This window comes from Manis javanica, chromosome 17, assembly GCF_040802235.1.
Source record: "Manis javanica isolate MJ-LG chromosome 17, MJ_LKY, whole genome shotgun sequence".
In the NCBI taxonomy this organism is placed as follows: domain Eukaryota; kingdom Metazoa; phylum Chordata; class Mammalia; order Pholidota; family Manidae; genus Manis; species Manis javanica.
In genome coordinates, this window is record NC_133172.1 from 4772535 (window position 1) to 4799623 (window position 27089).

At 43.1% G+C, this 27089-nt stretch overlaps 2 protein-coding genes and 1 pseudogene across 2 annotated transcripts in view; 2 read left to right on the forward strand and 1 right to left on the reverse strand.

Annotated features, from left to right (window-relative positions):
- The first annotated feature begins 362 nt into the window (after positions 1-362).
- LOC140847127 (vomeronasal type-1 receptor 4-like) lies at positions 363-9997 on the forward strand. The gene is made up of 4 exons (XM_073226357.1): positions 363-398; positions 3644-3664; positions 7543-8298; positions 9746-9997. Exons 1-4 carry the CDS (start codon positions 363-365, stop codon positions 9902-9904), a joined length of 972 nt encoding a protein of 323 aa, XP_073082458.1. The 3' UTR covers positions 9905-9997.
- An 11209-nt stretch (positions 9998-21206) lies between these two features.
- Positions 21207-27089, reverse strand: part of LOC118973800 (uncharacterized) — a 37507-nt gene continuing 31624 nt past the window's right edge. Inside the window, exon 4 of the mRNA XM_037025846.2 lies at positions 21207-23502. The gene's annotated coding sequence lies outside the window, so the exon portion shown is untranslated. The remainder of the gene's footprint in view (positions 23503-27089) is intronic.
- On the forward strand, positions 23008-23904 carry LOC108387130 (histone deacetylase 2 pseudogene; annotated as a pseudogene).

The window sequence follows — 27089 nt, forward strand, 5'->3', positions numbered from 1 at the left end:
GGCCAATTAGACCAATTCCTGGGACCTAATATGTGTACTTGGATTGAGCTGGTGCCCACCGTGAATATGCTGTGCCCTGGTGGTGAGAGGGGGTGACCAGGAGAGCCACTGTGTCCGTTTGGGAACGAGAACACCCACCGGGCCGGGGCGTCCAGCCAGCGGAACAGAAGTTCCCAAGTGTAGATCCTGGGTGGGATAATAGTAATCTAGGGGATAGAACTAAAATGCAGGATCTTCGAGGGCTGATTATAAAGGGAGTTAGGGAATCGGCCCCAAGATCTCAAGATGTTACTAAGGGGTTTGGAGTCCAACAGGAGAAGGAAGAGACCCCAGCTGCATTTTCACAGAGACTCGGGGACCAGATGAGGAAGGACTCAGGACTTGGGCCCGAAGATCAGGTAGGAAAGGGTCTTTTAAAGGTCAATTCTGTAACCGAAAGTTGGCTGGATATTGCTAAGAAATTACAGAAGTTAGATGGATGGAAAGAGAAACCTAATGAGGAATTACCGAGGGGAGCTCAGAAAGTGTTTGTCACAGGAGAGGACGAGGCGAAGGCAGAAAGCAAAGATTACGGGGCTGCCGTAGAGTGACTGAGAGGAGAGGCGGAGGGCCGCCTCAGAGGAGACGGGGGGGTCAGGGAGGACAGAAGAGGGGGAGACGGGGGCCCAAGGAGGGGACAGGAAATGCTCTAAATGCGGGTAGTCAGGCCACTTTAAGAGAGAGAGTGCCCTTTATGGGAAAAAGAAGAAGATGTGACTTCCCTCAGGGCATTAGATGAGGAATAGGGACGTCAGGGTTTCCCCTTAATCAAATCCTACCAGGAACCTGTGATAAAGGTAAAGGTGGGGACTAAAGAAGAAGACACAACCTTTTTAGTAGAAACAGGGACAGCCCGTTCCTCCTTGACCTTTCAGCCACAAAATGTGGAATTTCAACTGAAACGCTTTTAGTCTCTGGGGTCGAAGGGGAGGGATTCCAAGTTCCCATTTTTGAAAAAACTCATCAGATTGGGAAATGAAATTACAGAGGGATCATTCTTGTACGTCCTGGAAGCAGGAACTACTTTCTTAGGATGGGATCTAATTATTCAGTTAGGCCTGGGTCTAGGAAGAGAGAAGGGCCCAATAGAGCCCTTCTAATGGCCTGTCTCACGGAAGAGGAAAAAAAGAAAACAGACCCTAGAGTGTGGGTTAAGGAAGGAAATAGGGGAGGTTTTCACAAGTTCCCCCGATAAAAGTAACTTTGAAACAACAGGGTGAAATAATTTGCAGGAGACAGTATCCAATTCCCCTTGAAGGGAGAAAAGGTCTCCAGCCGTAAGAGAAGGCCTTGCTAAGGATGGTCTGTGGAGCCTTGTAGGTCACCATACGGCACTCCCGTCCTCCCCGTGAGAACACCTGAGGGCCATACCGGGTGGGGCAGGATCTTCGGGCTATAAACCAGATAGTCCAGACCCGACAGCCTGCAGTCCCTAACCCTTATGCCCTCCTGAGTAAAATACCATATGAACATGAATGGTTTAGTGTGGTGGACCTGAAGGATGCATTTTGGGCCTGTCCACTAAGTTTGGATAGCAGAGACCTTTTCGCCTTTGAATGGGAGAGTCCCATAAATGGAAGAAAACAGCAACATCGTTGGACTGTGTTGCCACAAGTTTTCACGGAGACCCCCGGTTTGTTTGAACAAATTTTAGAATCCATCTTTGAGGGCTTTGAACCTGCGCAAGGAACACGACTTCTGTGATACGCAGATGATTTATTAATCTCAGGGAAAGAAAACACAAGAGTGTCTCAACCTACTGTGGATTTGCTTAACTTCCTGGGACAAAAGGGGTTAAGAATCTCTAATAAACTTCAATTTGTAGAAAAAGAAGTTAAATATTTAGGTCATCTTATAAATGGAGGAAAACGAAGAATCAATCCAGGAAGAATTGCTGGAATCATAAGTTACCCCAAGCCTAAAACAAAGAGGGTACTTAGAAAATTTGGGGGAGCAGTAGGATATTGTAGATTATGGATCGACTCATGCACAAAAAGCTAGAAGCTTGTACTCCATATTGTTAGAGGGAGAGCCAGACCCTCTCCAGTGGGCCCCAGGGGAACTGCAAATCCTAGAGGAATTAAAGCGACCTTAGTCACCACCCCAGTCCTGGCACTCCCATCTTTAGAGAAGCCGCTTCACTAGTTTGTTACTGTTGAACGAGGTTCCTCTGTAGGGGTTTTGACCCATGCCTGGGGAGGAGAGAAACAACCAGTGGCCCTTATGTCTGCATTGTTGGGCCCTGTCTCTCAAGGATGCCCTGCGTGTGTTTTCTGAGCTTGGAAACTAACTTTTGGAGGAACCCTCATGGTCAGTACTCCTCATCAGGTTCCGGCCATACTTAAATCAGCAGGCTGGGTGCTGGCTAACAGATGCTTGAATTTCAAAATTTGAAGGCATTTTATTTGAAAAAGATGACCTGATCCTAACCCCAGATGCCTGCCTCAGTCCGGCCAGTTTCCCGTGTGCAGGGGAGGCTGAAGGATGACCAGAATTGAGCCACAGTTGCACAGACCTCATAGAGCATCAGACTAAAGTCAGGCCTGATTTCAGGGAGGCACCTCCAGGTGGAGGCATGAGACTGTTTACAGATGGGTCCTCCTGGGTGATAGGGTGCAAATGACATGATGGCTGTGCCATCATTGATGGGAACCAATTATCTATTAAAAGAGGAGATTACCCAATAATTGGTCAGCCCAAACCTGTGAGTTGTTTGCCCTTAATCAGGCCTTAAAACTACTTTCAAATAAGGAGGGCACGATTCACACAAATATGACTCCAAATATGCCTTTGGAGTAGTCCGTACCTTTGGAAAAATTTGGACAGAAAGAGGTCTCATAAAGAGTAAACTAATTAATTCACAGGGAATTAATCAAGGAGGTTCTGCAACATCTCTTGACTTCCAGCTGAAATACCTATAACACATGTGAATGGGCACCAGAAACGAAATTCTTCTAAAGCAACAGGTAATAGAATTGCTGATGTAGCCGCTAAAGAGGCTGCATCTGAAGATGAAATTAGACTTTTGAATCTCACTCCTAATATCCCTAAAACTACCTTGATCCCAAAGTTTTCTGAAAAAGAAATTAAGAAGCTACAGAAGGTGGGGGCATCTTGGGAAGAGAAAGGGTGGTGGACTTTACCAGATGGGAGAGAAATGATCAGCCGACCTATTACAAGAGAGCTGTGAACATGTTACACAGAGGGAGCCATGGGGTCCCCTGGCACTGTGTGATGCTTTGATAAAAGGTTATGGGTGTGCAAGTATTTACACCATTGCTCAGCAGGTTTATAGGAGTTGCAGAATGTGCCAAAGAATTAACAAAAAGTGTATGAGAAAGCCAGACCTGGAGGGAGACCCCCAGGAAGACGACCACTCCAAAGCATTCAGATTGACTTTACTGAGATGCCAAATATGGGAAAGCTTAAATATTTAGTAGCGATTGTTGGCCATCTCATTGGATGGGTAGAGGCCCACCCACTAACAACTGCAATGGCAGGATCAGTAATAAAAGTACTTTAAGAGCAAGAAATTGCTAGGTTTGGATTAATAGAAAAAGTTGATTCAGAAAATGGGAGTCATTTTACTTTCAAAGTACTACAGGGAGTAATGATGGCACTCCAGGTACAGTGGGATTTCCATACTGCTTGGCATCCACCATCCCCTGGAAAGGTAGAAAGAATGAATCAGACTCTCAAGAAACATTTAACCAAATACTAGAAACCAAGTTGCCTTGGGCGAAATGTCTCCCTGTAGCACTCCTAAGGATCAGAACTGCTCCCTGAAAGGATCTGGGACTTTCACCTTATGAATTATTATATGGGCTGCCATGTCTGGGATGGGCAGTGGACTTGCCCACCAGGGAAACAAAGGATTGGTTTCTAAGGGTGTATGTGCTGGCCATGTCTCCTACCTTGTCTTCTCTCAGGCTGAAAGGACCCCTCGCCCAGACTCCCCCACCTGAGCCCTTCGCTCACTGCTTCCAGCCTGGGGACCTGGTGTTAGTAAAGTCCTGAAAAGGAGACTGACTCCAGCGCAGCTGGAAGGGCCCCTACCAAGTGCCTCCTGATCACAGAGATGCAGTAAGGACGGCCGGAAAGGGTTGGACTCATTTCACCAGAGGAAAGAAACTGAGGGGGTCTGGGGACAACACAGAGAATTGGCAGGTGTCCCAGGTGGCTAACCAACCCTTAGAGCTGAAACTCAAAGGACCTAAAAATGTTAACTTTTATGCTTCTAACCGTATTTCACAGACAAGTAGCAGGGAGCCCTAGAATGGAAGGAACTCTGGGTTATCCTGTCAAGCTGGTGATCAATATTACAAAACTGTCAGGCCCCCAAACCATCAGGTTTGATGCGTGTCAGGCTCTGTCTTGTGGTGACCTGAGTGACCAAGGACAGCTTCCTGGAGGTAGTAAGTGTCTGTGTCCTGAAAGGACGAATGTAACGGAGTGAGAAAGGTAAACGGGCCCCCGTGTGCAGGGTGGAGTGGTGTCTGGTGGACCACCCAGTTTCAAGGGTGGACTGATGGCCCCTCGTGCAGCAGGAAAACCTTTAAAAGGAACGCTCCACTTGGCTAAAGGTATTCCTCCTGATAATTGTCAGGACAGACAGTGTAACCCCCTCTTATTAACCATACATAATCCTCAAGACTTAGGCTCAGACCCTGTGATTGCTCCTCGTGTTTACAGACTCGGTGCAGATGTCACTGGAGTCGATCCCGTGGGAAGGTTTGGTCTTAATTTAACCAAAGACAAGACTTCACCCACAGTGACCACTCCGATCCTGAGGGAGATAATGAGCCAGAATTTCCCTATAATGACCCTAAACTCTAGTTACTGTAACAGTGGTAAAGGATCTAAAACAGACTCTTGAACTCCAGACAGGTTATGGAGGCACCAATGCCTGGGTAAATGGGTCAGATTTTCAGTACGAGCTTTGAACAGAAGAGATTGTTACGCATGTGCTGCTGGACGCCCATGGGCACAGGTGGTCCTGGTGGTCCCGTTCCCTCTCGGCTGGGACACGGCCCCCACTGGGATGAACTGCACGTTGGCCCTGTACCGGGACAAGGACTCTTGGGGAGACGAGATGTGCAAGGGCTTGTCTCCACTCCTTCTTGCGCTAAAGAAGTCAGACCCGAGGGCAACCCCCTCTTTTCCATAGAGAAGATGTATCACTCCTCATGCCTCTCTAGGAAGGGGAAGGTTTCACAACTCCTGTGGGGAGCTTGCTGACTTGTCCCACGTCCTAAATGTCTCTAAAGATGGCAACTTCTCTCGAAAGCACGCATCCCCTGAGCGGATGTTCAGTGGTACTGCGGAAAGGGGAACCTGTGCTACTTGTTGCCACCCAGTGGGACTGGGACTTGGGCTTTAGTCCAATTGGCCATTCCATTTACCCTGGCATTTCTCTCCACCCCTAAGGAAAAAAAATTTTTTTCATAGAATCACAGAGCATTACAAGGATCCTTTGATTGGAATGTACACATTGACTCAATAGGAGTCCCTAGGGGAGGCCCTAATGAATTTAAAGCTAGAAACCAAATAGCTGCAGGGTTCAAATCAGCACTATTTTGGTGGTCCACCATCAACAAAAACATAGATTGGATCAATTACATTTACTATAATCAACAAAGGTTTATTAACTATACCAGGGATGCTTTTCAAGGAGTGGCTAGCCAATTAGATGCTACCAGCAGGATGACCTGGGAAAATAGGGTAGCATTAGATATAATGTTAGCAGAAAAAGGAGGAGGTTATGTTCTTTTGGGAGGAAAATGTTGCACTTTTATTCTAAATAATACTGCCCCTGATGGTACTATTACTAAAGCCCTACAAGAACTCACTATTTTCGCTAATGAATTAGCTGAACACTCTGGCATCAGTGACCCCTTTACAGACTGGTTGGAAGGGTGGTTTGGAAAGTGGAAAGGTGTGGTTGCCTATCTTTAACATCCCTTGTTATGGCTGCAGGAGTTGTAACCACCGTAGGATGCCGGATCATCCCTGTGTGAGAGCCCTGACTCAGAGGCTTATAGAGGCCGCCATAAACAAGCAAATACCTATGACCTGCACCCAAAATAATCTTATGTTACTGAAAGATAAATTTGACTATGAAGAAAAGAGCAAAAATATATTAGAAAAGTTTGAAAAAGGACTGGGCATGAGTTGAAACACATTACTGGGAATAAAATCAGAAATTCTTAAAGAAGAAGAGGGGGAAGTGTTAGAAAAAGTCAAAAACCCAAATGTGATTTATTCCCACTAGAGGGTTTAACCGTTTTAACAGTCAGGTATTGACAAAGGGCCAGTAGTGAAATATATGCCAGGAAGTTACTCAGGCTGGGAGTTGGGGAGGGTGAAGGAATTGATAAGGACCAGGCTGTACCTATCTGGGAAAAGAAAGAAGTTTTAATCCAGCCAATAAAATTAAGACAAATATAAGGGAAAGCCTAATATGGATAGAACTTGCTTAGGGGAAGTCGGGGAAAGAATGTGGACCTTGTGGCACTCAGCCAATGAGGAACCAGGGGAGGGACTTGCATACAGAGAATAAATTACTTGCGCCAACTGCCCCAGGCGTGCCTGCCCACCAGACTCCCGTTCCTGCAGGACCACCATTAAGGCCTCACTCTGCTGTTCTCTTTCTATGCCCACTTATTGAGTTTGTGTATTTCTCACAATGTTAGTACCAGTTTTAACACCTGCCAGCAGTGTATGAGATTCCTGGTTTGTCCTTATCTTTGCCAAAATTTGGTATTTCCTGTAATTTTCACTTTAGCTCTCTGGTTTCTGTAGGACGGCACATGGTAGTGGTTTTGTTTTTCTGATTATAAAGGACACTGAATATTTCCCCATAACTACTGTATAATCTCTTCTTGAGGTTTCTGTTGGAATACTTTTTCCATTATTCTCTTGTGTTGATCATAAACTTTTTTTGCACTGGAAACAATTATGTGTGGGTTCCTTTTAATGAGAACTTGATCATAATTTTAATATAATCTGTCACTTCACCCATATACCTAATGAATTTTGTGCTGATTATGTTTTCTTCCTCTAAGACCACATAAATATTTTTAATTTTTCTAGATTTTTCATAATTTAATTGTAATATTTAGATCAGTACCATTCAGAAGTGATTTAACCTATGGTGTAGGTAGTGATGGAAGTGTCTTTTCCAAGGTGGATCACAAATTTCAGTTCTTCTGAAAATGTGTTAAGCATTCGTGCCGTTTGTTTTCACTTATTGCTTCCTTCAGATTAAACCGCTTTATCTTTAGTGCACTTTGCCGTGAAGTCTGCTGCTAATTCTCCGCCTTCTCCTGCCTCCTAAAGGCTTTGGCAATCTCACAGGAGCAAACAACCTCAGCTACTCTTGATGTCGGAAATGTTCAGGGAGCCTTTTTGTTCACAGGAATGACAGCTGCAATAATTTAAAGGAAAACCTATTGAACGACAGAAGAGCCTCCGGGGACCTGGCGATGGGAATCATTATCACAGACTACAGTTGGAATCTCGGGCAATTTCTCTCTTCTTTACCATTACCTTTTCCTTCACTGCACTGGAGGCAGGTTGAGACTGACAGACTTGATTCTCAAGCACCTGATTCTAGGCAACTCCTTGGTCCTACTGTCTAAAGGAGTCCCCCAAACTTTGGCTGCTTTTGGTTTGAAACATCTCTTCAGTGATTTAGGATGCAAACTGCTTTTGTATGTCAGCAGAGTGGGCAGGGGTGTGTCCATGGGTGCCACTTGCCTCTTGAGTGTGTTCTGGGCCGTCAGGATCAGCCTCATGAACTCTAGCTGGAAGACTCTTCAAGTAAATGCTCCAAAGTGCATTGTCTTCTCCATTTCCCTCTGCTGGATCGTGTATGTCATGGGAAATGCTTTTTTTCCTATATATGTGTTATTTATGTCTAGGGAATGGAATAGCAAAAATATGACAAAGAAAAGGCATTTTGGATACTGTACTGCTGCATATGATGAGCAAATCAGTGGCTCAGTATACGCAGCCTTGATAGCCTTCCCTGAAGTCTCCCTGTCTGGGCTCATGCTCGGGGCCAGCGGCTCCATGGTGCTCATCCTGCACAGGCACAAGCAGCGGGTCCAGCACATTCACAGCACTAATGTCTCCCCCAGGTCCTCTGCCGAGTCCAGAGCCACCCAGAGGGTCCTTGTTCTGGGGAGCACCTTCATGTGTTTTCACTTCCTCTCCTCCATCTTTCATATTTGTATTGCTTCTTTTAAAAATCTCAGTTTGTAGGGATCCGGACGATGCTGCGGTTGTGGCTGCATCCAGCCCACTGTCTCCTGGACTTGCCATAAGAAGGAGGAGGGAGATGTCTAGGCTGGCATGTGCATACAGTGAGACAACGAATTTGACTGGATCTGTACTGTTGGAACTCAACCAGGAGTTGGGAGGGGTGCAAGTTGTAGCACCCCAAAATCTCATGACTATAGACTATCTATGGTTAAAAGAACATATGGGATGTGAACAGATCCCAGAAATGGGCTGCTTTAATTTGTCTGATGGTTCAAGTACAGTTGGACAATATCCATCATATCATAGATAAATTTTCACAAATGCCTAGGGTGCCTAAATGGTTTTCTTGGCTTCACTGGAGATGGCTGGTAATTATAGATTTGCTTTGTTTATGTCACCGTATTCCTATTATGTTAATATGTGTGTGCAAATTAGTTAGTAGTTTAAAACCTATACATACATAAGGTACTCTACAAGAAGATATGTCAAAGAAATAATCAATCCTCCCAAGTTTCCCTCATATGCTACATCTATAGCTTTTCTTCTTCCTTCCTAATTACAAACCTTAAATAGAATTCGTGCCTCATATCGAATTTACCGAGTATCATAATTCCTCCAGGTGGTAAAGATACCTCGAGACAAGTGCTGGGCATAGAAGCCACAGGGCATAAATCTGCAAAGAAGTAAAAAGCTAACCTTTGCAAACAATATGGCTTCTCTCTCACTTACCAACTTTACATTTCCCTGTATGGCCCCGGAAGATGACTGGTTAGCCAGAGACGGGTAAGATTCCTCAAGGGAGGAACAACCTAAGACAGGCACAGTCGCAGGGGGGCCATCAGGTGAGAATTTGGGGATCAACAGAGGTGAGGCTCAGAACCTCACCCCCCCTGCTTTGAGAGAAATCTTCTGCATCCGTGGATGTCTTGCTGCCCTTGTCTAGCCTGGATTAATACTTAGTCCATAGGCACACACCTGATCATCTGATCATCTACATTTGCCTTCTTACAGCACTAAACTATGTTTTCTACCTTTATCTTGCATCTACCTACCACTTCAGCATTTTATTAAAAATAAAAATAATAATAATAATAGGAGAAATGTGGGATCAACATATAAATCAAGTACAAAAATCAAATGAATATTCATATTTGACCTGATGGTTTATAGGTCATATTGCATGATCAAAACCGAAAGTTTCTGTGATGAATGCCCTTGTACTGTTCACCATGTAAGAATTTATTCACTCTGTAAGAATTCGTTCACCATGTAAGAACTTGTTCGTTATGCTTCAGAAGATTGGAGACTGACGAGAATTAGGCTTGAGATGGATTAATGATTGTACATTGAGCATTGACCCCCCTATACTGAATTTTATTGTTGTTAACAACCATTTGATCAATAAATATGAGAGATGCCCTCTCAAAAAAAAAAAAAAAAAAATCTCAGTTCGTGGGGGTTAACTATCTCTGCTCTAATTTCTGTGTGTTTTCCAACTGTCAGCCCCTATCTGCTCATGAGCTGGGACTGCACTGTATCCAGGCTCTGCTTTGTGAGGATAAGGGACCCAAAGCCCCCTTATTGTACCAGAACAATGTAAATTGTATGTTTTGCACAATGTTTGGTTGTTTTTCCATTCATCATTCTCAAAAAGTCAATACAAAATCTAAGGAGAAGCACATGTCTTTCTAAGGTAGACTTTAACGGGCACTGGGATTTCTTCAGATGGTGAATGTATATGTGGGCACGAAGGTGAACCAAGCAGGATAGCCTCATCATGATACATATCATCCCATTGACAGTCTTCATCAAATGTTGCTTGAGGCAGATTGAACGGATCTGGTCCCAATCTCTTGTCAGATCAATCAGTGTCTGAACAAGTGATACATTCATGGGGAAACATGCCAGGAGCTAATACCCTCAAGAAATGAGCATTGGGTATTGGAAGACAATCCTCCGTGGCTTTCTCATATATGCACATGCCTTATGGACAGTGGCATGGGCAGCTTTTATTCCAGACTGTGTTTTCTTAGATTTTTGTGTGAAAAAGAATCTTGGAAGATAGTGATAGTGTCACCTTTTGGAACAGCAGACAGACTTACTTGCTGTACAATAAGGATAATGTGGGCAAAAACTCTGGGCAAAGATGGGAGCAGGTTTGCGAGCAGCCCTCTTTAAAAGATTAGTTTTCCTAGACTCAGGCTTCCTTAGGTGTGTTGCAAACCCACTGCACACACAGCATTCACCTGGGCCTCTCTGCACTGCCTGGATCAGAATGGGGAGCAGGCCACCAAGGGGAAAAGTTGCGATCAGGTTGTTCTTGCCGCCTCCGGCACCGCGAGTCATAAAGGCATTCTTTTTTAATCTAGGAATCTCATGCATCCTGCTTGTATCTGTGTGAGTTGTGGGTTAATCTTAGACACTCACAGTTCTGGAAAGAACCTTAGGTGTGATTCAAAAGAAAACAGATAGATGATAGATAGAACTCATAAAAAGTTGGATAATACTAAAGCAAAAGCTTACCTACTCACTAAATCACAATAAATTTAGGTGTTTAGGTTTGGGTGTAGATGTAGAAAGCCAACTGATCTGCGTCAAAATGGAGAGGAATTTAAGTTGTTTGGGTAGGTCGGGCAACAGGGGAGAGAGGAGAGCAGGACCCGCAGGTGGTACCGCACAGGCACAGGCTGAGGGAGAAGATCAGAGGAACAGAGCAGCTGAGGGGGGTGGGGGGGGAACAATCTTAATAAAAGCATACAGGTGATTTGCCCTAGAGTGCCCTGGTACCTTTTCTGTCATTCTCATAATACCTTTAAAGATCCACATAGGTCACTGAGGTTTTTCTGTGAGAGCAGATTCTTTTGGGAATACTGACTGCGGGAGTGAGTTTTATGTCTGTGCTTAAACATGGCAATGTGTAATTCTGTGGGGAAGGCTGAGCTGAGAACACACAATATCCCCAAAATGAAAACTATGGGGAATTAGCACAAATTCTTGGGGAAACGTCAGCCTTTCAAGGCTGTAGATCTGGCAGGGTAAAAGCCAAGAGCTCCAAGGGATGAAGCTAAACCCAGCTGATACCTGGTCATGTGTACGTAAACAGTTATCCCAAAGAATATGTTTATATGATTAGAGAAAGGAAATTAAATGGATGTCCAGAGAAGAGCAGAAAAGATCAAGGTGGCCCTGCAAGGTTGGAATTTGCTGGTTGAATAGTGAGGGGAATGTGATGTAATTCTGCTTGTGCTCTTTACCCAGTTTTGAGGCCTGATTAGACGCCAGTCATTTCCCTCTTGCTGAGCAGCTGATTAAGTCCACACATTAAACCGCAATGAGCCTTCTGGCACTTAACTTGTCCTAGGCGAGGTAACTTTGAAAACCAACCACCTTTCAACCACAGTAACAGTGAAAATTGGTAACCTAGCAGCCAGTGGGGAGCAAGAACAGCTCTGGAACTCCCCAAAAACCCGTCCCCAGAGAATTTTCACAATCCAGTCCCTTCAGCAGCTCACTGGGAAGTTCCATTCTCATGGTCTTTCTCTATATGACTTGACTCAGTGCTTGATCTGTGTGAACACCCCCACCCATTAGGGCACTTATTAGAAACAGCCAGTGGCAACTGTTTAATACTGGAGTGTTTGTGAGGTGACACTGTGTGGGTGTGTCATAGCGTGGGGAGAGAAGAGGGCATGTGGAAAGGGGAAGATTGGGATAAAACAGAGCGTCTGTGAGTGTGGGGTATAGAGTGCAGGGAAAGAAATAAGGCAGAGAGATAAAAGGTAAAAGGGCGTTAAATGTTGCTTAAGGGTTAAAGTGCAAAGCCATGTTTAAGATTACAAGGAACAAGGAATGTAAGGACTCTCCGGGTATGGGGGATATTGGGATCCAGGAAGATAAGGTATATAGGGTGTTACGAGAACAAATGGCAATGGAGAGTTAAAGGATCAAAGTGCATGAAACATAAGAGCCAAATCTATAAACTTTAGATGAAAATGTAAGGGTACATCTTCATGACCTTGGATTTGACTGGTTTCTTAGACCTGACAAAAGCACAAGCAACAAAAGAAAAAAATTGATAAACTGGATTTCATCGAAATTAAAAACTTTTGTGCATCAAAAAACACTATGAAGAGTGAAAAGACAACCTGCAGGATAGGAGAAAATACTTCTAACTCATATACCTGAAAAGGGTCTACAAAGTATGTCTAGAACTACATATAGAGAGAATATAAGGAACTGCTATAACTCAACAGGACAAAAACCCAAGCAAAAAACAGGTAAAGGACACAGAGACATTTCTCTGGAGAAAATACATACACAGGCAGCAAGCACACGAGAAGATGCTCAATGTCATTTGTCATGAGGGAAATGCAAATCAAAACCACAATGAGTCATACCATTTGGACGGCTAGTATCAGAAAAGAAAAGTGTCCGTGAGGATGTGGAGAAACTGGAACCCTCCTGGCTGCTGGTGCGAAGGAAAAATGGTGCAGCTACTGTGGAAAATAGTATGGTGATTGCTGAAAAAGTAAACATGAACCAAAAAATCTGTCAATTTCCCTTCTGGGTACATACCCAAAAGAATGGAAAGCAGGGATTCAAAGATGTGTTTTACTAAAAATGGATTAAAAACCTAAACATAAGACATGAAACCATAAAACTTAGAAGAAAACAGGCAAAAATCTCCTGAACATAAGCATGCATAACTTTTTTCTGGACACATTTCCCTGGGCAAGGGGGAAAAAAAGAAAAAATAAGCAAGTGGGACTACATCAAACTAAAAGTCTTCTGTACAGCAAAGGCAGCCTACAGTATGGGAGAATATATTTGTAAGTGATACATCCAATAAAGGGTTAACATCCAAGATATATAAAGAACTCATATGACTCAACACACACACACACAAAAAAAATGATTAAAAAATGAGCAGAGGACCTGAACATTTTCCCAAAGACATACAGATGGGCAACAGGCATATTAAAAAATGCTTCACATCACTAATCATCAGAAATATGCAAACAAAAACTGCCCGGAGGCAACACCTCACAGCAGTCAGAATGGCCACTGCCCAAAAGACAGGAAATAAGTGTTGGCAAGGGTGTGAAGAAAAAGGCGACTACACTGTCGGAGAGAATGTAAATTGGAGCAGCCACTGTGGAAAGCAGTATGGAGGTTCTTCCAAAAACTAAAAACAGGAATACCATTTGACCCAGGAATTTCACTTTTAGGAATTTGCCTGAAGAAAACAAAATCTCTTGTTCAAAAATATATGCACCTCTTTGTTTACGGCTGCATTATTTACAATAGCCAAGATATGGAAGCAATCTGTCCATTAATAGATGAACAGAAAAAGGAGATGTGGTACATGTACACAATGGAATATTATTCAGCCATAAAAAAGAAAGAAATTCTGCCATTTGTGACAACATGGATAGAATTAGAGGGCATTATGCTAATGAAACAAGTGATTTCACTTTTATGTGGAATCTAAAAACAAAATAAAATGGACAAAACAGAGAGACTCATAGACAGTGAGAAGTGGCTGGTGGCCACCATGGAGGAGGGGTTGGGGCAGGAGCGTGATACAGGTGAAGAGGATAAAGCAGCACAAAATCTCAATCCTAATATAAATTACTCATGGGATGAAAGTAGGCATAGAGAATATAGTCAATACTTCTGTAACCTTCTATGTTGACAGTAACTACACTAGTTGGGGTGAGGATTTAATAATGTATATAACTGTTGACTCATTATGCTGTATACTTGAAACCAATATATTGTATATCAACTATACTTCAATAAAAACAACCAAAAATTAAGATATAAAAAAATCTATTGAAGTTTTGCCCATTATTAATCTATTTTTTGCAATGTGGCTTACAACAATGCTCATGGTAGCATTACAAACAGTAGCCAAAACATGGAAATAACACAAATGTCCACTGATGGATGAATGGACAAATAAAATGTGGCATACATATGTGTGTATATATATATACATACATACACACACACAAATGGAATATTATTTGGCCTTACAAAATGAAATTCCGTTACATGCTACAACCTCTGTGAACTGTGAAGATATTATGCTAAATGAAATAAGCTAGATATAAAAGGACAAATATGGTGTGAGTCCACTTATATGAAGTACCTAAAGAGGTCAAATTCATAGACACAAAGTAAAATAGTGGTTGTCAGGACCTGGGGGCAGGGGAAATGGGGATTTTGAGTTTGAGATGATGAAAAAGTTGTGGAAATAGCTGGTGACAATGATTTCATAATGTGAATGTACATAATGCCACAGAACTGTACATTTAAACATGGCTAAAATGGTCAATTTTGTGTTATGTATCTTTTAAGAAGATACTAAAAAACCACAGAATTGACATTTGAAACCCACTACTATGGGTATAATAATATTTTTAAAAAACTGTTGGTGAGAATGTGGAGAAATTAGAATCCTCATACACTGCTGGTGGGGAAATAAAATGGTATAGCCACCATGGAAAATAATTTGGCAGTTACTTTTTAAGTTAAACACAGAAATACCATGTAACCAAGCAATTTCATTTCTAGACATATGTTCAAAAGAACTGAAGGGATGAAAGGCATCAAAAGATACAAACTTACAGTTATAAACAAAATAAATCATGGGGATCTAATGTACAGCAGGGTGACTATAGTTAAACTGTACTGCAAATTTGGTAGTTGCGAAGAGAGGAGATATTAACAGTTCTAATCAAAAGAAAAAAGATTTTACTATGTATGGTTATGATGTCTTTTTTCCCCTCTATATATGTATAAAAATAACAGTATACACAGCAGTAATAGTATAACTTTATTCGGGTACCCGGACCCAATTCCAATGTGTGTAAGTATGTGGGAGGGGGTCTTCCCACTCATATGGACACCAAGCAATTCTCGAACACCAGCAGGGTGTCCAAGAACTCAGGTCAATTCTGATGCTCTCTGTCTGGAGACAGCATCAGATTCCCCAGGTTAAGGGCTCCCTCCAACAAGACGGCCCTCCACCCTCCACTCCAGATGATGGTCACAAGCCCCAGGCAGTTCCCCGTGCCTCTGACCTACCGGCTACAGACTGGAGGTTCCCACAACCTCTCCTTGGGTTCAATTAATTTGCTAAGAGTGGCTCCCACTCAGCAAAACACTTACTTTCCTATTTTAATAAAGGATACAAGTTAACAGCCAGGTGAAGAGACACACAGGGCAGGGTCCCACATAAGGGAGCCTCTATCCTCCTGGAGCTCAGGGCCTGGCTCGGGGGCATGTGGAGGCTTCCTGGCTCCCCACACATAGAAGCTCTTCCCAACTGAGAAGCAGGACCCAACAGCGCAGAGAGAGATAAGCCCCTTCTCAGGGCTTTTTGTGAGGGGCTCATTGCATAGTCATGATTGACTAAATTATTGGCCATTGGCTGATTCAGCCTCCATCCCCTGCCCTTGGGTGGGCGTCCAGAAGTCTCTCATTAGAACATGAGAAAATGCCATTTCACCTTTAAGAGGCTGTAGTGCTATCAGGAACTGTGGATGAAGACCAGTATTCCTGGGAAATATATATTTGGCTATTCATAATTTCTTATGACTCATGTCACACAGCTTGTTTCAGCCAAAAAAGATGAGGGATTGTGCATATTTTCATCAAAATGGATTCATTTAATGAATTAATATACATAAATTTAATCATTAGTTTCATGGTTTGGTAAAAGGAGGGCTAAGTATAAAGGTTGCTTTTGTGGAGCTGTGTGTGATTTTGGGCCCTTAAATATCAGGATGGTCCTTGGTCTGGCCAGCCTCTTGTAGTATCTGTTCAGAATGTGGTGGGGGTGGAAGGAGTAAGTGACACTCCTCTGAGTCACCCTGCGGACTTTGCTGCCATAAACCACCTCTGCTTCAGAACAGATCCCAGGGCAGGGCACTGGACCACCATAAACCACCTTAGCAGAAATGATGATCGTGATAATTCAATCTACCGGTATACAGCGCTCCAGGCACGGTTCTAAATGTTTTGCAAACATCAAGTTTCTTAATCCTCACAAGAGCCCCAAAGATAAGAGACTATATCTCATTACACAAATGAGGAAACTGAGGCACAGATAGGACATGTAACCTTGCCATGGTCATAGTACATGGTAAAACTAGGATTGAATCCATGCTCTCTGAATCTGCGCTTTTATCCACCATTCTATGTGCCACTCAGTTTATATTCCAGTTGGGTGCTGGAATATTTGACAAGAGAAAACCTCCCAGAAGCCGATTTAATCCAGACCTCAGTTCCTCCATTATTATCCCTCTACATCCTGCTACACGTAACTTGTTTTATTTACTTAATTATTTGGTGTTTAATGAGAACAGCTTCTACACAGGAGACTTACAGAGGAAGGGACAAAGGCCTAATAATATTAAGCAAATAAAACGTTTCAAATAGGTTATACAAAAATTGATTTATATGCCTGTAACTCCAGGGGAAAATGCTGGGGCACAATACCTTTAGTCAAAGGGAGAAATAAAATGGGAGAAACCCATTTATTGATTACAAGCAGCTGTCCACTTCTCCTCTCCCATGTCTCTGGTGACCCAGCTGCAGAAGGGACCCCACCCAACCTCTCCAGTCCAGATGTGCCCCTGCTCACCTTTGTAATTACCTATTGATATGAGATGGACTATTTCTCTCCACCCCTTGGAAACACCTATTGATAACGCAGATGCACTAAGGCCAGGTGTGAGATTCTGGAAATATTGTGATTTTACCAAAAATGCCATTTCCTCTTTTTTGATGTTTAGAAAGTGCAGATTTAACAAAAGGTATCCATATCCTTTCTATGTACAATGCCGATTATAATTATGCAAACAAATGTCAGTTACCCAAAAATCCCATTGTTTAGCTCTCAAACCTTACGTCAGTGAATTAAACACAGATTAAAGAGGGTTAAAATTTTAAAAGCTACTATCACATTCCAGATAGAGGAAAACAACAAACACATTAAATTAATCTAACAACAGTAGGTTTTAACCTAAAACTTTTCAAGAAACTTCATTATTTTTATTGGAAAATGAGGTATTATTTGGCAATGCTGCTTTTACTAGTAGTAAACAATGATAAAGTCAAGTGGCAGAAAAACCTACAAACCATCACCAAGTGAGGCATATAAAATTATTTTTAGGGCAGTATCTGAAAAACTTACGGATGTTTACAGCAGATACGTCCCCTTGTTGTTTCTTTACGTGAGCCAAGAGGGCATTAAAGTTCGGTCCACAACACAGAGAAACTTCAGGGAAGCTTCTGTCCTAAACTCAGCCTCTACTACAAGTGAATCCTGCTGCTGTTGGGCAGCTGCGTCTGGGGAGGTTTCTCCCTGTGCACCAAGTAAGCCTTCAAGTTCGACAGGGGAGGGTTCTTGACTGTGAACAAGAAAGAATTCTTGAGCAGGTTGGACGAGTGTAGGTAAGGAAGGAGCTCAGTAAAGCAAGAGAGCGGGGAATGGCGGCTGCTTTGCAGGCAGCAGAGGGCGAGGAAAAGCACAGGGAGGAAAGGGAACCTCGCGGGACTCACGGCTCAGCATACGGAAGATCCTTTGCCAACTCCTAAAGCCAGGGTCACCTGCTGTCCAGTGTCTGCTTGAATCTGCATGGGAACTAAGCCCCCACCACCCCAGTATTTGGGGGAGCCAGAGCACTGGATGGAGTGATATTATTTTCGGAGAAGTTCCCAAGGCAAATAAAGGAGATTTTCAGGCAGGCTACTAAAGAGCATGATCATGCAGCTGCCATCCTGTCCGGGTCACCAGGCGACGGGAACTTGCAAGCCCAGATCAGAGAGCTCAGTAGCTCTTCCCTACTTGTCTGAAGTGGAACAGAGAGTGAAGACTAGTGATGAGGTCTAGAAAATAGAATGAAATAGTGAAGTGACAAAAACACTTACTGGAAGAGCACAAAGACAAAAACGCAATAAGGTGAGCAGTGAGAAGTACTTATTTAAGGCAAAAAGTACACACTCGAAGAAAGGGGAGTGTGGACAACCTCTGAGAAGAGGTGCACTTAAAGGCTCAGGATTCTGTCTTTTAAGGCTTTCAATAATAGGGCAAAGGGCAGAGGTGAGGGTGCACGGGCCTGAGATGTGGTCTCATGATGTTTGTCTCTGGTGAGAGACATTATGCCACCATCCAGTAAGTCCTCTAGATAACTGTGTAAGATAAACTTAACACAAGGACTTAATTGATCCTGTTCTTCTCCAAGATAGTGGTTTTCCTCAAGCCCTGGGAACATATCATTTAGGTCCACTGGCCCTGCCTTAAGATAGGGTGTTGGCTGATTACCAAAGAGTATGTTAGGAATCTTACCTCCTAACTCCCTGGTTTTTAAAATGGAATCTCAGCCTTAAGATAGAGTCCCTCTTATTCTTATTATACAGTTTGTAACTTGGTATTTTTCATCACAGGCAGAAAAAGTTAATTATGATGCTTCTCCTGTGTCTCTGCCCCACCTCAATGCTATTCACAATTTTCAACAAAGGTACCATCTTAGGATGCTGCAGTGTAGCAAACTTAACTTACCTATCCTAGGCTAAACATTGAAGCAGAACTGGTAAAATTAAGTGAAAAAAGGATGATGTTAGAGATAGCTAGAGATCTCATGCTTACATGAAAAGCCTTTTATTGTCCTTATTCCAAATACATGGTAATCCAAGTTTCCAAAGAGATGTGGAGAGGACCTAATATTCTGAACTATTTTTCAATCAAGGTAAAGGCCACTTAACACTGAAAAGGTGTTCTTCAAAGCCCAGATCTCAATATATTTGGCAAACATGTTGATAAATTTCATTACTCCTTTCCACTGTTTTAAAAACAACCTTTAAAAAACAAAACAAATCAAAATAAATTGGGCTACCAAACTGCTAGAGGAATTGGGAAAATGGAGACTACTCCAAGTTTGGTTATGAGATTTATGCTAGGAAACTGAATAGGCTGTACAACGAATTAGAAAGACAAAGCGTAACACCCTCCAAATACAAGTGCTTCGATTTTCCCTCCCATTTTGTGAACTCAGTGGGTAGACAGGAAGGGAAAAAGCGAAGGGGAAGAGGAATGTGAAATAAAACAGCAAGTAAAAGAATCTGGGACATAAGTTTTAGGGGAAAGAGAAAATAAGAGGAAGACATTTGAGGGCAGACAGTTCAAATTGCATCTTTGTTTACTTGGCCAATTAAATCAGTGGTTTATGTTAAAGTTGGCAAACCTAGTTTGCCCCATAGCGCGGTGGGGGAGGAAGAGGCGGACAAAGCAACAAGCAGGGAGACAGACACAGTGGTAAGTGGGCAGGGAGAACTGGTGGCAGGGATAGTTTAAAATATCAGCGCCACTTACAAGGACACTCAGCACCCCGAGGCCACCATTTCTGCATTACCCCTTGTCCTCAATTAACCGCTTTGAAAATGACAGCCAAGCAAACCACAAGCATTTTAATGGTTTATGTCTGGATGATGTGTCTCCTGCTGTTGCTCTGGGAGAAGGGAGGGTCCCCTGCTTTAGGCAAGTTCACAATGAATTTGATGAGACCAAAGACAAGGGCAAGGTGGGGGTGTTAAAAGGGGTGCATACCACGCTTATTCTCCGGAGTCACGCAGTTACGTACAAGCGGCAGAGACCAGCCCGTCTCTCCCGGCTCCGGCCCTGCTCCCTCCTGCTCCCCGGCACGGGCACAATCCCCTCCTAGCTCCGCTCCGGGGCTTCCCTCCAGCAGCCTCTGTTCTCTCCCGTTCTCCCTCGAAGCTTCGCTTCTCTGCCCTTTCCTGTCCTCCGTTTTCTGCTTCCCCACCCCTCGCTCCGGAACTCTGGGCAGGCCTCTGTGGTGACTGGCAGATGTCTGACCAATCATGTACCAGGAACTGAGCAGCGGGGAGAACGGGTGTTTCCTCTCCGCCCTCCGCAAGGTCGGTTCTCCAATGACTGAGCAGCTACAATGTCCCCAGGAAACATCCCACAGATATGCAAACAGGCTTTTCAGGTCTACAGTGTGCAGTATTCAAATTAGGTGACGCAAGAATCCTGCCTATGATTTCCATTCTCTGCACCTACATGCTTCCACCGAAACAAACAAAAGTAAAAACCAAATAAGTTCCTTTCCACATAAGGATAAAATTAACTACATTTACACATTCAAGGCAAAATTATTCTCCTGGTTTTTGTTTATTTTGCCATCAATGTCTATAGATCATAAGGCCTTAAGCACATTATCCATGATAGAACATTCCACTGTTACACAAATTAAAATTGTGAACTCTAATGTTTATTCTTACACAGTTTGCAGAGTACAGCTGAAATTATCTAAGTTTTAATGTTGATAAAAAGAACTGGACCATAATACAACCGAAATGCAGTGGTGAGCTGAGTGAGAACATTTAAAAATGAAGTCACAGATATGATTTTTCTATGTGTTTTTTTTTGTTTGAAGAAAAGTTAACACTGCTATATGTAATTTCTAATACTACACTGTCCAAATTAAAATTCATAGCAAACTAAAACAGCTGTTGTCTGAATCCATCACAAAATATAGTTTGTTCCTTAGTATTTTGGCAACCCTGAACTGTACGGCCACAATAAGTCCTTCCTATTAATGTTACTAGGTACTTCAAAAAATGCTGGTACGGCAAACAGTGGCACTCTAAGCATGATAAATCATAATTGGTTCCTGATAAATCATAATTGGTTCCTGTTTTCCAAACCGAGTTAAGCATATTTAAGTATGTACTCAATTGTATTGAAAAGAGCTGAAGGAAGAGGTGTCTAGATATTTCATAGAGACCTCTTCTTTAACCCCTTTAATAGAGTGAGTGTACTTACTGTAAGATAAATTCTAGCCGAAATAAGCAGGGGACAAGAGGCATCAAAGGGCCAGGCAGTTTATTTGAGCGCAATTCCTGGGCGAGGCTCACCAGTCTGAAACACACGCTGGGAAGTTCGAGTACAACCAGACAGGAAGGGAGCTTTTATAAGCACAGGGAGGGGAGGGGGAAGTGGGCCGCTCCAGGGGTATGTGGGGAATTTTTTATTGGCTCAGGGTCGGGTGATGGACAGCCAGAGGTCTCCTTCCAGTTGGAGGGGGTCTGCATCCAGGTTTGTCTGCACGTCACAGGACTGGAATCCCGGAAGAGCTGTCCGTTCCTAATATGGCACAGAGTTATTTGGTGCTTTGTTCCGTTTGCACTGTCCTCGCTTTCCGCCCTCCAGTGCCTCCAGCCTTACACTTACATATCAGTTATGGATTACTGAAACTTACATATCAGTTATGGATTATGAAAGAAAAACCTAAATAACTGTGGCTGAAACACATAAGGGTTTTTATTCTCTCAACAAGCATGGATGTCCACTCTCCAGGATTGTGCAGGGACTCTTGACACCATTTACATACCAGACCCCTTGTTTTTGGCTTTGTCATTCTTGTGACGTTCATACTCATAGTAGCAATATGACCTCAGTTTACCCAGGTATCGTAACCACATTCATATCAGGGAGAAGACAGAGGACAAAGTGCAAAAAAGAAGTGCGACTCGTGTGTCTCCTACACAGGGAGAAAAATGGGTTTCTCAGAAATCATTCCCCCTTCCCACTTGCTATTGGGCTTCTGATCTTAAGTCCCTTGTAAGAACTGGGTCGCATGACCACCTCTAGTTAAAAAGGGACCTGGGGCCCGCAGCGCCCAGCCTCCCCGGCCTCCGCGCAGCCCCAGGCCGCGGTGCATTCCGGAGAAGCTCCCGGGCATGGCCTGCACCCGGCTGCGGCCCACTGGTGCCACTCTTCGCGTGGGCTCCATTCTCTCCTTTGTTCGCCAGGGTCTTGGAGCACCACTCAGGATTCAAATCGAAGGGCCTCACTTCTCAAAAACAATAAACGTTTTCGAGAATGAGGTAGTCCATCTTCTTGGGAAATGTGACTGTGTTAGGGAGACTTGTAGGTCAGACTCGATGGGTCCCCGCCGGCATCTACGAGAGGTGGTTACCACCTACTTCTTTGTTGCTCTTTGTTCCATCAGGAAATACACCCTGTTCGGAGGTTTAGGAGAGCATTGATTGGCACCTTGCTTGTGAAAGCTGTTTCTAGGTGGTGGGAGTCCTGGTGTAGGAAAACTTTGAGGAGTAGTGCAGTAGTGCTAAAGCAGGTGGTATTGGAAATTATTATTATGGACAGGGTCATCCCACGAAACCGCAGGGAATCCGCATGACTCATAACTTGCTGCTAAATTATGGCTTATATAGAAAAATGGAAATATACAGGCCCCATAAAGCCACTGCTGAAGGAATAACAAAATACCACAGTGATGAGTACATCAAATTTCTACATTCAATAAGACCAGATAGCATGTCTGAGTATAGTAAGCAGATGCAGAGATTTAATGTTGGAGAGGATTGCCCAGTATTTTGATGGACTATTTGAGTTTTGTCAGCTCTCACAGGTGGCTCAGTTGCTGGGGCTGTGAAGTTGAACTGACAACAAACTGATAATGGCTGTTAACTGGGCTGGAGAATTACATCATGCAAAGAAATCAGAAGCATCAGGATTCTGTTATGTTAATGATATTGTACTTGCCATCCTTGAATTACTATAGTATCATCAGAGTCTTATATATTGATATTGATATCCATCATGGTGATGGTGCTGAAGAAGCTTTTCATACAACAGATTGTGTAATGACTGTATCATCCCATAAATATGGAGAATACTTCACTGGAACAGGAGACTTGAGGGATATTGGTGCTGGAAAAGGCAAATACTACACTGTCAATTTTCCAATGAGAGATGGTATAGATGATGAGTCATATGGGCAGATATTTAAGCCTGTTATCTCAAAAGTGATGGAGATGTACCAGCCTAGTGCTGTGGTGTTACAGTGCGGTGCAGACTCACTGTCCGGTGATAGACTTGGCTGCTTCAATCTAACAGTCAAAGGTCATGCTAAATGTGTAGAAGTTGGAAAAACATTCAGTTTACCATTACTGATGCTTGGAGGAGGTGGATACACAATCCGTAATGTTGCTCGATGGTGGACATATGAGACTGCAGTTGCCCTTGATTGTGAAATTCCCAATGAATTGCCATATAATGATTACTTTGAGTATTTTGGACCAGACTTCAAACTTCATATTAGTCCCTCAAACATGCCAAACCAGAACACTCCAGAATATCTGGAAAAGATAAAACAGCGTTTATTTGAAAATTTACGCATGTTACCTCATGCACCTGGCACCCAGATGCAAGCTCTTCCAGCAGATGCTGTTCTTGAAGACAGTGGGGATGAAGATGGAGACCCAGACAAAAGAATTTCTATTCAAGCATTAAACAAACGGATAGCTTGTGATGAAGAATTCTCAGATTCTGAAGACGAAGGAGAAGGAGGTCGTAGAAATGTGGCTGATAATAAGAAAGAGCAAAGAAAGCTAGAATCTAAGAAGACAAGAAGGAAACAGAGGACAAAAAAGCAGATGTTAAGGAAGAAGATAAAGCCAAGGACAATAAACAGTGAAAAAACAGATATCAAAGGAGCCAAATCAGAACAGCTCAACAACCCCTGAATTTGAGAGTCACCAATTTCAGAAGCCATAAAACAAGTGAGAAAATATTGGGAAGAAGTGTTTTCTTTTTAAAGACTTCTGGCTTCATTTTACACTACTTTGGCATGAACTGTATTTATTTTCAAAATGGCCTTTTGTTTTTGTTTTTCTTGGCAAGTTTTATTGCGAGTTTTCTAATTATGAAGCAAAATTTCTTTTCCTCCACTGTGCTTTATGTGATAGTATTTAAAAGTGGATGTGAGTTATGTCAAAAAGCTGATCTGTTGAAGAAGTAATTGGCCTTTCTGAGCTGATTTTTCCATCTTTTGTAATTATCTTCATTAAAAAATTATACTTGGAAAAAAAAGGGGACCTGGGAAGAGGCATACAAAAAATTTTTTTTTTTAAACTAGGCAATTGCTATCCTGAATATAATTAGTTTCTTATATTTGGGCAAGGAGAGAACAGATACTGTGTGGATAAAATGAAGGTTCCTGTGGCCAGGATTCTCACCTGGCTCTGGTTGGCTAGCTCACGACACACGTGGGCTATATGTTGCTATTGACTCTATATAAAGAGCTCCGCCCAGTGCTCTGGGTGACACGGTGGCACGGCTGCAAGGCTGCAGGAGAGCAGAGCAGAGCCTGGAGTGATGACAGCACCGAGGACAGAAGCCCAGAGGACAGCTGTGCGGGCAGAGAGGTCCAGAGGCAGAGACTGGCTTGCTGCATGCAGACTCGCTCTGAGTGGACGGGATTTTTGTGATTGACCTGCCACTCTGGAAATAAAGTTGAGTATAACCATTTCACCCCAAGAACGTTTTACTGTCATTTCTTTGGTCACACTGAACCCATAGTGAACTTGTCTGGGGCTGAAACCCATTGGCAAGATAAGTTCACTAAGGATTCAGTGAGACTGAAAAAATGACAGTGGAACATTCTTGGGGTAGAAGGGTTGTCTTGCCAATGGGTTTCAGCCCCGGGCAAGTTCGCTATGAATTCAATGTGACCAAAGAAATTGACAGCGAAACATTCTTGGGGTGAAAGGGTTATAACCAACTTTATTTCCAAGTGGCAGGTCAGTCACTAGAAGCCCATTCACTCAGAGCGAGTCTGCATGCAGCAAGCCAGTCTCTGCCTCTGGGCCCCTCTGTCCACACAGCCATCCCACACAGCCATCCTCTGGGCCTCTCTACACAGTTGTCCCACACAGCCATCCTCTGGGCCTCTGTCCACACAGCCATCCCGCACAGCTGTCCTCTGGGCATCTCTGTGCAGTCATCCCGCACATTCATCCCACACAGCCGTCCTCTGGGCCTCTGTCCTCTGCGCTGCCACTACTCCAGCCTCTGCTCTGCTCTCCTGCAGCCTTGCAGCCCTGCCACTGTGTCATGCCCAGAGCACTGGGCAGAGTTCTTTTTATAGAGTCAACAGCCATGTATTCCCCACACGTGTGCAGTGAGCTAGTCAACCAGGGCCAGGTGAGAATCCTGGCCACAGGAACTCTCATTTTATCCACAGGGTTAATACCCAAGTTTATTCCCACAGTGGCAGTTCAATCACCAGAACCCTGTGCCCTCAGAGCAAGACTGCATGTAGCAAGCTGGTTTCTTCTTCTAGGCCTCCCTGCCCCCACCCACACAGCCATCTCAGTCTTTGTCCTCGGCACTGCCACCACTCCAGTCTCTGCTCTCCTGCAGTCCTGCAGCTGTGCAGCAGCCCAGAGCACTGGGCAGAGCTCTTTAACAGAGTCAGTAACAACTTATTGCCCACATGTGTGTAGTGAGCAAACTGGCCAGGGCCAGGGAAGAACCCTGGCCATAGGAACCTTCACTTCACAGCCACTAGCAGTACCTGCCATGGCTGAAGGAGGAAGTTCGCACTTTCTTTTTTTTACTATTCCATCTTATGTTTTCTTTTACATTGTACGTTTTACATGAACAGATCTGAAGAAGTTTGGTAACAGTTAGTGGTGTACTTAAGTAAGCCAGCAAATGTTAGGAAACAAAACATATGTTTTCACTTGTTATATAATGTCATGTTAGTCTTTAAATATTTATATTTTGGTATATTCTAAAATTGTCTCATGTGGTATATGCATATTTCATATGCTGTTATTTTCATAGGTGTATTTTCCAAATAAATAAAATTCATGTTATATAACATAGCCAAGAAAGAAAACCACATAAAACTGAGGGACTAATCACACATTTATAACCTTTTTGAAGTCTAATGACCTTCGATAAACATGCCTACCCTTTGTAGTATGTTTTACATAATCTTTCAGAAGTAATGTGCTGAATCTATAACATGATTTTCCTAATTTCTTAACACACTTTTTCCAGATGAATTAAATTCATGAGATTATGAAATACTTTATAAGGTTTCTCCTCAGGTGTGAAGCCTGAAATTCAGGGAAGTTGGTGTTCTTGGTGATGGAATTCCTGCATTCATTAAATTCATAGATACTAATTCTAAAACATATTTTTTATTAATCATTCACTAGGAAGGGCACTTCCAGAGTAATTGGATTCAGAGGCTTTTTCCCCCCAAAGTGAATTTCTGATGAGTAATGAGACACACCTTCAGAGCAAATGTTTTCCCAAATTGCTGGCATCCAAAGGATTCCTCTCCTGTGTGAAATCTCTGATATATAAAGAGATAAGCCTTTTGAGAATATTCTTTTCCACATTCATTGCGTTTGTAAGATTTCACCCCAAGATGAATTTCCTGATGTGCAATGATGTTAAATTCATGGCTGAAGGCTTTCCCTGTAGTCACTGCATTCATAAGTTTCCTCTCCTGTATGAGTTCTCTAATGTGTAATGAGTTGTGACTTCCTGATAAAAGCTTTCACTTTATTCACCCTCATTCACTGCATCCATGGGGTTTCTTGCCTGTGTGAATTCTCTGATGGTTAAGTAGGATTGATTTCTGACTGAAGGCTTTTCTACTGCACCCAAAGAGTTTCTCACCAGTATATGTCCTCTGACATATTACTAGGTATTATTTCTTACTGGGCTTTTCCACATTCAGTGCAATTGTAAGGTTTTTCTCCTGTGTGAATTCTCTGATGTTTTATGACATCTGAGGAGTGAAAGAAGGATTTCCTGCATTCTCTGCATCCACAGGCCTTTCCCAGTATGCATCTCTGATGTTTAATGATGAATGATTCCTCACTTAAGGCTCTGTGACATTTGCTGCATTCATGGGGCTCCTCAC